Source organism: Daktulosphaira vitifoliae, unplaced genomic scaffold (genome assembly GCF_025091365.1).
Source record: "Daktulosphaira vitifoliae isolate Bord-2020 unplaced genomic scaffold, ASM2509136v1 Scaffold_1, whole genome shotgun sequence".
In the NCBI taxonomy this organism is placed as follows: Eukaryota; Metazoa; Arthropoda; class Insecta; order Hemiptera; family Phylloxeridae; genus Daktulosphaira; species Daktulosphaira vitifoliae.
Window position 1 is genome coordinate 84,124,871 of NW_026099572.1, and position 11,629 is coordinate 84,136,499.

The window sequence follows — 11,629 nt, forward strand, 5'->3', positions numbered from 1 at the left end:
AAAGATAGTTCGAGCCCGAGATACCACTTCATTCTTAATCCCTTTATATTTTAATATACATATTATATGCTTCAGCTTTATTTTTTTTTTATTATATGTATAACAATCAAAAAGTTAGAGTGGCGGTGGCCACTCTAAAGAATCAGCAAAGACGAGACTTAACTCGACGACATGGTGTCTGAGTAGTTGTGTCATACAGTAACAAGTAATACATACACTCAATAAAAATATATTACTTAAACATTGTTCGCCGTGGAAAATATAAATAAAAACCAATACATCTTTTTACACAAAATTTAACTACCCCTTTTTACGGATTTCATAAAACGCCCACGTAGAAGATTCTATCACATTGATCAACCAAATCTAAAATGCATATCTTAAGAGTCTCACTAGAGTTCGTTAAACCACTTTTATGGACTATAGTAAAGTTAAATAATAGTGCTATTCTTTTTCTGACAATAAAATAGTTGTCAAATAAATATAAGTAGTATTTTACTTCAAATATTTTTGCGGCTTTTTTTTTTTAGACTTATATGTTTTTAAATATTTATTTTTTATTTATATTTTGAAATATATTTTTATGTTTTGATTGTAAAAGGAAAATATTTTTTCAATAGATTGGGGGCTAGTAACAAAGAAATTTGAATTTAACTATAATTTGAAAACATTACATTTTTTTAATTACATTTTGTTCTATATAACTATCAGTTTTGATTATTATGTTAATATGATTAGATATTAACCAACATAGATACCTAATATATTAGGTATTTTTAAAGCATGGAATGATATTATCGTTCCAGAAGCTATAATTTCATTAAAAAACTAATTTAACCAAAATTTTTACATAAATGCTTCAAAGTCAATAGAATAATTTGTAATAAACATTTTTGGATCTATTGGATGATATTTAATTTTTGAAAAATAACGTTTTCAATACCTGAATTAAAAAAAATTCAAATGTATATTTTCTTTCAAAAAATTAAATACTAATAAATTCTGAACAATAATCTGAGAACATAACACATCAATATATTTTATTTACACTGTATAATAATTTATATCTATAAAGAATAAAAAACAGCATTTCAACATTAATTTTGTTGAGCATAATCGTCCAAAAAGTAGGTAACCATATTTCCTTTTCCTTTTACTTCTATGACACCACGACACGTTAACGGGTATCCTTTTAATTTGAGTATTTGATAAACTTCATCGGTTACCTAAAAATTAAAAGTTTTACTTTAATTACAGTTTAAAGTTGTTCGATTAGATATATGAAATATACTAAGTTCAAGTGCAAAATAATTTATAAAAATTTGTTACAGCAACGTAGTTTTCAATGGTTAATTTTTGAACTACATTGATTTTTAAGATATTTCTTATAGCTAAGTTAGCTAATTTCATATATTAATTTAAGATTTAAAATTTTTAGCTCAGATAACTAGTTATTAAAATCTTACCACAAAAATGTGTGTATAAACCTGGAAAATATTTTTTTTGTCATATATTTTTTATAACATTACAATATTTATAAATTAAATTTATTTTTATTGGTTTTTCTGAATATTTTAATAATTTTATTTTTAGTTTAGTATCTGAAAAATAATTGTGAAAATTCCCTCTTATTCTACGAAAACCAAGAATAATTCAACAAAAATATGGGTTTATATGATTAAAAATAAATAAAAATTTATCACTAATTGTATCTGATACTAAAACCGAGCCTGAGTTTTAAAATTTATCATAAAATTATGACTAACTTGTATTTGATCGAGAATTCCCGTTGAGTCCATTCTACTAGCGACATTTACTGCATTACCCCAAATATCGTACTGAGGTTTTCGAGCACCAATAACACCAGCTACTACGGATCCAATATTTATGCCTAAAAAATATTAAGTAAAATGTTTGCTATTCTAAGGAAAAGAAAAAATAGCTAAAATCATTATTTTAAATTTGCCAGTTATTTCCCTAAAAATGATTCAACGTGTTATTATTTTGATAATGTACAAAAAATTTAACTGATTTCATAATAAATGAATATTATTTTAATTGATATTAAAAGTTGTTAATATTTTTCTAACCTATTCGAATGCGAAAATTGTTAAATGAATGCTCATTGACATAGGCCAATTGCTCGCGCAGTCGTAGCGCATAATCCGCCATGGCAGTGACGTGTGAAAACTGACGGCTGTCACATGTATTCCTCGTAAGACCAGACGCAGCCATGTAAGTTGCACCTGTAGATTTGATCTTTTCTATACATTGAAATCTTGGTTCACTGAGCAACTCGTCAAAATCGGCTATGATTTCATTCAACAGTCGCAAACATTCTACGCCTTCATTGTTAGCTTCCAATTCCACATAGAATTCAGAAAAGTTTGGTATAGATGCGAACATAATACACACATGATCGCATTGTTCATGATATAACTCCTACAACGATTTACAAAGTTTAGCCATCTTTGAATAAAATGTCTAAACAAATTATATTATATTTTTATTTAGAAACATAACAAAATTTCAAATATTTTTACTTGCCAATTACTAAATTAATTCATTATTGTGTTATATTTTCATTTCAAATTTCACATTTTTTTCATATAAAGTTTATATTGGGAAAAAAAAAAAAATAATACTTCTAAAATTTCAGTAGATCAAAAGTTATTAGATGTTAATTCATCGTCTAAATCTTTTAAACTTCAAGGAAAAAAAATAATGTTTTTTTTTTATTAGCGATTTTAAAAACTCTTAGAATTTCAAAACTAATAATAAAATACAGTTGGTTAGTAGGTATATACAAGTGAGACGGAGTTGGTTCGTTATGATGACAATTGGTTGTAGACGGGTCGTTGAATAAAACAAGTTAAGTTATAAATAATATAAATAAGACGAAAGTAATAGTATTTCAAACTATGTCTATAATGGCCACTCAAACACAACTGCCCTTTGTTAGTTCGACGTCAGTAGCTCCGGGCTACAGACGAGTAGAATTGTCACATCAGCATCGCCCTCTATGCTAATTAATATGTATTACGAATTAAGTAAATGGAAATAAAACGTGTGTAATATGAGTGGTAAAAACATAGTAATAAATTTTCTTACAGTTTGCATTAATGGATAGAAAATTCTCTTATAAGAAGTAACCTTCTTGTTTTTAATTATGAAAATNTGTATTACGAATTAAGTAAATGGAAATAAAACGTGTGTAATATGAGTGGTAAAAACATAGTAATAAATTTTCTTACAGTTTGCTATTAATTGAAGCATTAATGGATAGAAAATTCTCTTATAAGAAGTAACCTTCTTGTTTTTAATTATGAAAAGTATGTTAAATTATATAAATATATAATATTGGAAGAATAACTAACGTCAACTGGTTTGTCTAATGTCAAAAAATGTTCTGCGACGTGAACTGGAAGAATGTTTGCCAAAAGCTTACGATTATAAGCTTCTAAATGTTCCATATCTTCTTTTTCCTCTATAATAATTATTAAACAATATAGTTTCGTTTAATGATACTTTAATTTTAATGATCAAAAAATATTTACTATACCTGTCGCTTGTAATTTCCAAAGAAAATCGAGCCTAGAAGTAACTTCAGTTTGTTGCGCTTGTAGGATTAATGCAATGATTAGTCCTACCATTATGACAAACATTAGAATTCGGATCCAAAATGATTCTTCTATTGGTCTATGTACAAATATAGTTTATATTAAGTACAACCATTTAAATTGTATTACATTTTCAAACAAATTAAAATTTAAAATTATTTAAAAGTTTCTTTAAACGCTCTCTAAATATTCATTTAAATCTACAGATGTTTACTTTCTCATCGGTATTAATATAAACTGAACTAAGATTTGCATTTTTACAGATTAAAATATGATAATTTTCAGCAGATTTAGTAATCAATATGAAAATATGATAAATTCAAATAACTTTATAATAAAGATTATCCATTGAAAAATATTATGCTTAATTTTTACTCCTTATGTCATTTAAGTGTGAATAAATTTTACTTGATCTCTTTATGAATTAAAATCATAACTAACAATTAAACTAACCTGTGGTTCAAAAATATACTGGATGATATGAAATAACTGGATGATATGCATATCAACAGGAAAAGTTTAACGATACTGATGAGTACTTGATACACAGCTACCAATATCATAAGTATTATTATACAAACTGTCATGTACTAAGGAAAAATATTAAGCGAATTAGAATATAAAAAAACATTGAAACTGAATATTACATTAAACAATAATTGGCAAGTATTTTCTAAGATCAATGAGTCTTCTATATCATTAACTATATGCACGTTCGTTATATTTTGATATTGTTCATTAAAACATACTTCTAACTTATATTTAATCTGAAAATATATAATATCTCTGTACTATAAAATAATATTTTCAATTTTTTATTAAACTTTTAAATATTCACTAATGAAATAGACATACCAATGGTGTCATGGAGGTTAAAAAACAACATATGACAATTGTCACTGCTAGCGATTGGGCCAATGATCGATTTTGATTGATAGCTTGAGATGCTTTTTTAAGTATTACTGTTACTTCCTAAAATATCAAATATTAAAATATCAAGTAGTTCGAAATAATAATTTCAGCATGTAAATGCTTATATTATTTACCGTCCGCTTACTGTGTAATATGACACAGGCTGCTAGTAAAATCACTATCCACCCTATAGCCAAACATCCTATTAACAAATACGTCCTGGAAAAAGTAGGGTTTCCATTAATTAATTTTTCACAATGTATCCAATTAAATGATTCAATGTAAATAGTTGGTACTTACAATGGTAGAACTATTATGTGTCCAGCAGTTATAGCACAATATATACATACAGTACAGGCCATATATGAATGAAGCATTCGGTCGGGTTCTTTGCTATACTATGAGAAAAAATATACTAGTAACAATTTTTACATTAAATACACATTAAGATTTTTGAAAAAAAAAAAGAAGTATTGCTTACGACTTGTTCAATATTAGGATCTTTGAATTTCAATGTAATTGGATAACAGTATTGGGCTTTGAGTCGGTCAATACTTCTTGCATCAATAGCGCATAACAAATATTCATCCACTTCTCCGTTATGTAATTCTGGTTCATCTTTACTGGAAGCAAGAAGTATCGTATATACCTTTATTATTATTATTATTATTTCTTTTTTTTTTTGTAAAATAACTATACAGTAAACACGTTACAATAATAATATTTAACCACCTTTTTTTTTGTCTATAAATGAATGAACAAAATAGTAAATGGTTATACGATGTATATTTACATTTAACTTATAACATACTATTGGTCTTTGCGAACAAAAAAATGATTTAATTTTCATATATATGTACTGGAAGTTTTTATTGCATACAATGTAAAGGAAAATTTTGATAATCAGTGACTAAAAATGTATGAATTTTCGATACTTAATACAAAATTATGCTACTTGAGATTAAAAATAACATGTATATTAAAAGTATTATGCTGACGTATGAGAATTTATGGATTATTTCTTACAGCATAATAATTATATTATATTTAAGTGTATAAATTAGTATAATAAAAATATTATTTTTCATGATAAATTATCTTAAAATGAAGTTTTTTTTTTACTATTTATTAATTAGGTCGAGATTAATTAGTCTTCATCATGATTGTTAGTTATTTATTGCATGTAACTTTGTGTTTACACATTAAAAGTTTTGGGTTTAACATACACTACAAGTTTAGAACATTATTTGCTAAATTAGATTCTCTAATATTGACGGAAATCTCAGTTTAAACTAGTTCGTTAGTCATATCCCTATTATTATACTTAATTAAAAATAGACTCTATTTTACTTAGATTAATTATAAATAATATTATTTATAATTTATCAGACTATTTTAAAAACAGAAACAATTTTTATAAGATTGAATATAAGTTGCTTATTAATTATAATATAAATATTTACATTTTGTTGCATTACATTATCAAGTATAGATTTTTCATTTATTTTAAAACCTACTTTATTACTATTTTTTTAATAAATGTTTAAAATCTACAACAATTATGATACCACGTAAACGTAGTTATATGCCGTTGATTGTGACCCATAATCCTGAACTCTTTTGATATATTGCCATTGTATGAAGGCCCGGGACTCTGCTTTTTGTAATACTGTGATACCTAAAATAAAATAAATTTCATGATAAAAATAATTTTTTTTAATCCAACACGCAAAATTTATTACAAAAAATAATGATATATTTTTAATAAATAAATGTATGTTATGTAATGAATTTTTCATTTCATTAAGATACACGTGTTAATGGCAACTGGTTTTATATTAATAACTATTTAAATATATATTTAAATATAGGACTTTTAAATGTATTGAATTATTTTTATTAGGCATAATATTATTTGAACATTTATTTTATGTGTATTATATATTTTTTTTCATTTAAATAGTATATAGATAAAAAGAAAGTTCAAAAATATTATACCTAATAAAAATAATGCGATACATTTAAATGTTTGAGTTTAAAAGATGTTTGTAATTTATTTTATATTTTAGATAAGACTGTTTAATTGTTAACAATTTGAAGTTCTATCACTTATTTACATAAGTCGTTTCTGGTGGTACTATCAAATATGTCTCGATGTTGTGATCTTTGAGAAAAGCATTTCGCTCTCCTCCGTTGCCAGGTTCTACTTGGTATGCATTTCCCAAGTATCTAAGAGTATCTGCTGTTATGTGTATCCTTCTGAAAATTATAAACAAAGATAATTAGTTTATGGGAACTTTTGATGAAAAAATTGATCACAAAAAACAGAAATTGTTACCCCGGTATACCACCGCTTTCCATTTGGTTAGCTAGTGTTACGTCATTAGACCATACATCAAATTGCCACTTACATAACCCCAAGACACCACAATGTACACGTCCGGAATGTATACCTACTCTCATGTTAACATTAACACCCATCACATCTCTTACCAAACTAAATGATTAAATAAAACGATTAAAATATGTAATTATAAATCTTTATAAAATCAAAACAAAATGTTATGTAGCATCATTAATAATTTAATAATTAATTATTCTACTAAAGTGGATACTTACGTGATAGCGTCAATCATGTCTAAACCCATTTGAACACAACAATTTGCGTGATCTGGTCTGGGTTCGGGAAGACCACTCACACAGTAATAACAGTCTCCTAACAATTTGATGCGTAAACATGAATTTTCTTGAGCCAACCGATCAAATCTAAGTAAAATAGAATGTTTTATATAATAAGTAGTATAAAATATATCAAGGTCTATATCTGTGACAATAATTTATTCCTACCTAGCAAACAGTTCATTCAACAACCTAACTAGTTCTTGAGCAGTACATTGATCTGATAGACTAGTAAAACCGCAGATATCTGCGAATAAAATGCTGTAAAAAAATATATATTTTACGATACCTTCATGAAATTTCCAAGAGTCAGTCTTCAATAATATTTGTGTTGGAAAAGGTTATTTTATTTTATAATTTCGATCGGGCAAATATTATTTTTTTGCTATTAAATCACTATTTTTATTAGAAGATATTTTACCTAACATTTTCATGTTTTTGTATATAAATTTTATGAAACATGCTGTCATGACGTTTACCAGCAATATCAGCTTTCATTTCCATAGCAACATGTCTAGGTAAAACGGACAAAAGCAGTCTCTCCTACAAATTTACACAAATTATTAAAGGCTTACAAAAAAAAACATTAATTGAAATATTTACTTGTTGTTGATTCACCCTTTGAGTTGTCAGTCTTGCTTGAACACATTGTCTAGTTTCTAAAAATGCTTGTCTTTTAGCCACTTCATTAGGGTAATGCATCATTACACCGGTTACGTTTGTACAGACCAGAAATAACAAATTAATTAAACTCTGAAACAAAAAAAGTTAATATAATAATTTTTTATTAACTTTTATATTTTTAGGGATTATTTGAAAATTAATTTTCATGATTTTAGTAATTAACTTTAAAATATATCTCAAAAAAAAAAAGTGAAATATTTATTTTTTATCAAATTAGTTTTAATTTTTCAAAGAAGTTATAAATATTTTTTTTTTTTTTCGATATTTATTCATATATCAACTTTATATACATAGTAGATTTTTTCATAGTACTCTATATAACTTTAATTCATTTCTTTTTGGTTTTTATTTAATATCTTTTCTTTCACATAAATTTTTTCGTTAATTTAATTACTCTAATATTTAAAAAGAAAAACTGAAAATAATTGATGTGACTATATCAGTTACGTATTTAGAAATTTTGTATGGTGGGTCCAGATAGTGTTTAAAACATAGAAAAGTAGGGATCCAATCGAACGTCACTGAACTACAGGAGCTTAATCCCCAGAAAAAGAATTAAAACCCTCCTCAGCATAAAAAAAATTCAAAAAATTATATTTATTGTTACATAAAAATAAATTTTGGAGTGAGTAAAAAACAATTTGATACTCCAAATTTTTTTTATTTGCACCTTTGGCCTGAACATCTCAATCTATTGATTGTATTTTGTATACTAATGATGGCACTTCCATACTATCTTTTATTTCCTATTCTATCTTTTCTAGTCAGCCCAAATATCTGTCAAACAATTTAATACTTAATTAACTCTTAATATGTATACTATACCTGTCTTGATAATTCTTGTTCCACTGAAATAGTAAACACTAGCTGTGATGTCATAAATATTGTCCCAGCAACAATAGCATATTGTAATTTAACGGGCAATAAACTGTATGATATGTAAACAAAAACTAATGTAGGAACGGTGATGGCTTGTGATTTGGTTAGCACGCCAAATGACAATTCGATTAATAAAAATGTTGCCAACACCACGTAAGAAACAAAACTTAAATAAACCTCATTTAGTCCAGATTTTGACATAATGCCTATTATAACTGTAATTACACAAATGTTTAAAAAAATTAAATTATTTCTATTGTTTTAAAAAATTAAAGATGCATTTTGCACTTACCTAAATAAATAATTATACAACACAATAGAAGCAAGGAACAATGAACCTGAGTCTCATAGTTTGAGAGAAGCACGGCTAAGGCTATACATGAAAACAGTAAACACAATAGCACTAGTAAATGAATCATGTGACTTTGATTAGTTCGTAGAAAATATCTCTGATACAGCATCTCAACCTAAACATCAATTGAAATTAAATTAATTAAACTTTTTTTTTTGTCAAAATAAAAAGAAAAGTAACATTTATTAAATAATTTCAGTAAACTGTACAACAAGAGATCCTTTTAATATATACGTTAAAATANGTATGGTTAATAGTGTTGGGCGGTTGATAAGAAAGTAGAGCAGAGAATGAGTGTAGCAGAGATGAGAATGCTTAGATGGATGAGTGGAGTGACTAGAGAAGATAGGATAAGGAACGAGCATATAAAAGGGAATATAGGTATAGGGTCAATCGTGGATAAGATGAGAGAAAATAGATTTAGATTTTTTAGTCATGTTATGAGGAGAGAAGAATTAGAAACTGTAAGAACAATTATAGAAATGAATGTTGAAGGAAGAAGAGTTAGAGGAAAACCAAAAAAGAGATGGAGGGATGCGATATTAGGACAGCTGATGTGAGCGTAGATGATGTGGGAGAGCATGTCAAATGGAAGTTTAGGATAAGGGTGGCCAACCCCAAGTAGTCGGGATTAAGGCAAGGAAGAAGAAGAAGAAGAAAAGTTAAAATAAGGGATATGGTTTTACTATAGCCACACCACGCCCTTTAAACTAATTATTATGTAAAGAATTTTATTTCAATATTTTTTAGTTTCATACATTTCTTGATTTATCAATTATTATGTTAATATGTATGTAAATTGAGAAATTTACATTAAATTAGGAAACCAATAAATCACAAGAAAATTTTTTTTTATATAATTGTTATTGTAAAAGAAAGTTAATAACTAACGTCAAAATAACAAATATAGAACATATTATTTCTATGCACCTTCCCATTATTTTAAATTAATATTAAAAACAGTTTTCAATTAAATTTTTTTCAAACTGGTCATTTTAACGTTTTATCTTTCTCTTCCCTATATAAATTATTATTAAAAGACAAAATTCATTTAATTATTTTACACAAAAATATTTTAAAATTCAAAAATTATTATGTAAAGAAATTATTTAATGGTAATTAATGTGTTCTGAAAAAAAAAAGTTTTATGAGTAACTAGCATTTATTAATTTACGCTATACCTTAATTATATTAAAAATTAATCTTTTATAGTTATACATTAAAAAGTTTTCACAAACTTGGTTAATTAAATCACATAATTCTTCGTTAAAATTCGCCCAATTAAATCTGAACTCTAACCTGTAAGTTATTGAACTGATGTGATGAAGTCAGCAATGTCGTGACTTTGTGACAGCATCCAAGTTTAGAAAAGTCTCGGAAAATGTCTCCATTCTCATCAGAGAGCCCAGATACAAATTTGGAATTGGGTGATAATGAAATCCTTTCACTAGCTTCTTGCTGCTGGTCGATCTCAGAATAATTAATCGTACCACTTGCACCACGACTCTAAAATGTTGTAAATAAAAAATTATTTTTTAAAGAAAAAAAAACCTATATTTTTTTAGTTTAAATATAATTTACAACTGTATATTTATAATTAATATGAAATTTCTATAATTAACTCGAAATTATCAACTATATTATATTCATTTAATAGTGTATATCCTTTATGTGAAGTCGCTAAAGAACATAATGAAGTTATTTTTGGATATGCTAATGTAATATATAACAAATGAAAATAGCTTTGCAGAAATTTTAATATATACGTAATATTAATATTTTTTTGCATTAAATAAACCAAATTATAGCGGAGATCTTAACATAGAAAAAATAAAAGTAAAAACAATTAATAAATAAGCTTTTAAATTAAAATTGAAAACAAGTATACCGTTATAAACGTTTTTGTCTAAATTATCTAAGGAGTGAAACAAATTTCAATTTCATTTAATATTGTTTGAAAGATTTATTTTGATTACAATATGCAGATACTATCTGAGACGAACTTTTACGTTGACTCATTAACTTGTTACAGAAATATATAAATTAAGTCCCTATTATTTTTTATTCAGTCAAGTTGAAATGTAAATTTTTCACATTTCAATTACACCTGATTAAATATCAATTTTAGCATTTACTAATTTTGATTGAATTATTTTTTCTTCATAGAACATCGTACATAGCAATACAACAACATACCCAATAACTTTAATTTTCTTTGTGAGCGACGTAGAGTTTTTCGAAGAAAACATGAAAATGCTTTCCATTTTCTTGATTACTTTGAGATATTCGAGCACGACTAATTTCTTACTTTTAAATAACAGTTGTAATGTTTCAAGTAAAATTAATATTAAGTTTTGTACACATTGTTAAATCTGTTGCTATTTTACTAAAATAAATGAAATCACATTTCCAAACAGTAATAAGAAAAATATTATTTCTATAAAATAAAAGTTTATGATATAATTTTGTCCGTTCAGTTTGGATTAATAAAACATAATTGCTG

General features: G+C 25.8%; 1 protein-coding gene across 4 annotated transcripts in view; it reads right to left on the bottom strand.

The window, feature by feature from the left end:
- Positions 1 to 943: 943 nt before the first annotated feature.
- LOC126894686 (adenylate cyclase type 5) overlaps positions 944 to 11,629 on the bottom strand; it is a 118,217-nt gene continuing 107,531 nt past the window's right edge. For 3 of the 4 annotated variants that reach the window (XM_050665872.1, XM_050665874.1, XM_050665871.1), the window contains 21 exons: positions 10,426 to 10,632; positions 9,067 to 9,241; positions 8,721 to 8,989; positions 7,815 to 7,964; positions 7,633 to 7,754; positions 7,380 to 7,472; positions 7,152 to 7,298; positions 6,871 to 7,029; positions 6,650 to 6,791; positions 6,101 to 6,210; positions 5,014 to 5,155; positions 4,833 to 4,930; positions 4,667 to 4,751; positions 4,476 to 4,592; positions 4,268 to 4,387; positions 4,074 to 4,210; positions 3,563 to 3,699; positions 3,378 to 3,487; positions 2,091 to 2,442; positions 1,767 to 1,891; positions 944 to 1,226 (listed from right to left, as the gene is read on the bottom strand). In XM_050665872.1, the coding sequence (XP_050521829.1) occupies positions 1,098 to 1,226; positions 1,767 to 1,891; positions 2,091 to 2,442; positions 3,378 to 3,487; positions 3,563 to 3,699; positions 4,074 to 4,210; positions 4,268 to 4,387; positions 4,476 to 4,592; positions 4,667 to 4,751; positions 4,833 to 4,930; positions 5,014 to 5,155; positions 6,101 to 6,210; positions 6,650 to 6,791; positions 6,871 to 7,029; positions 7,152 to 7,298; positions 7,380 to 7,472; positions 7,633 to 7,754; positions 7,815 to 7,964; positions 8,721 to 8,989; positions 9,067 to 9,241; positions 10,426 to 10,632 (3,126 nt within the window). In that variant the 3' untranslated portion in view covers positions 944 to 1,097. Of the gene's footprint in view, positions 1,227 to 1,766; positions 1,892 to 2,090; positions 2,443 to 3,309; positions 3,488 to 3,562; positions 3,700 to 4,073; positions 4,211 to 4,267; positions 4,388 to 4,475; positions 4,593 to 4,666; positions 4,752 to 4,832; positions 4,931 to 5,013; positions 5,156 to 6,100; positions 6,211 to 6,649; positions 6,792 to 6,870; positions 7,030 to 7,151; positions 7,299 to 7,379; positions 7,473 to 7,632; positions 7,755 to 7,814; positions 7,965 to 8,720; positions 8,990 to 9,066; positions 9,242 to 10,425; positions 10,633 to 11,629 lie in introns of those variants that run through there. The other variant, XM_050665875.1, reaches the window with a different exon arrangement.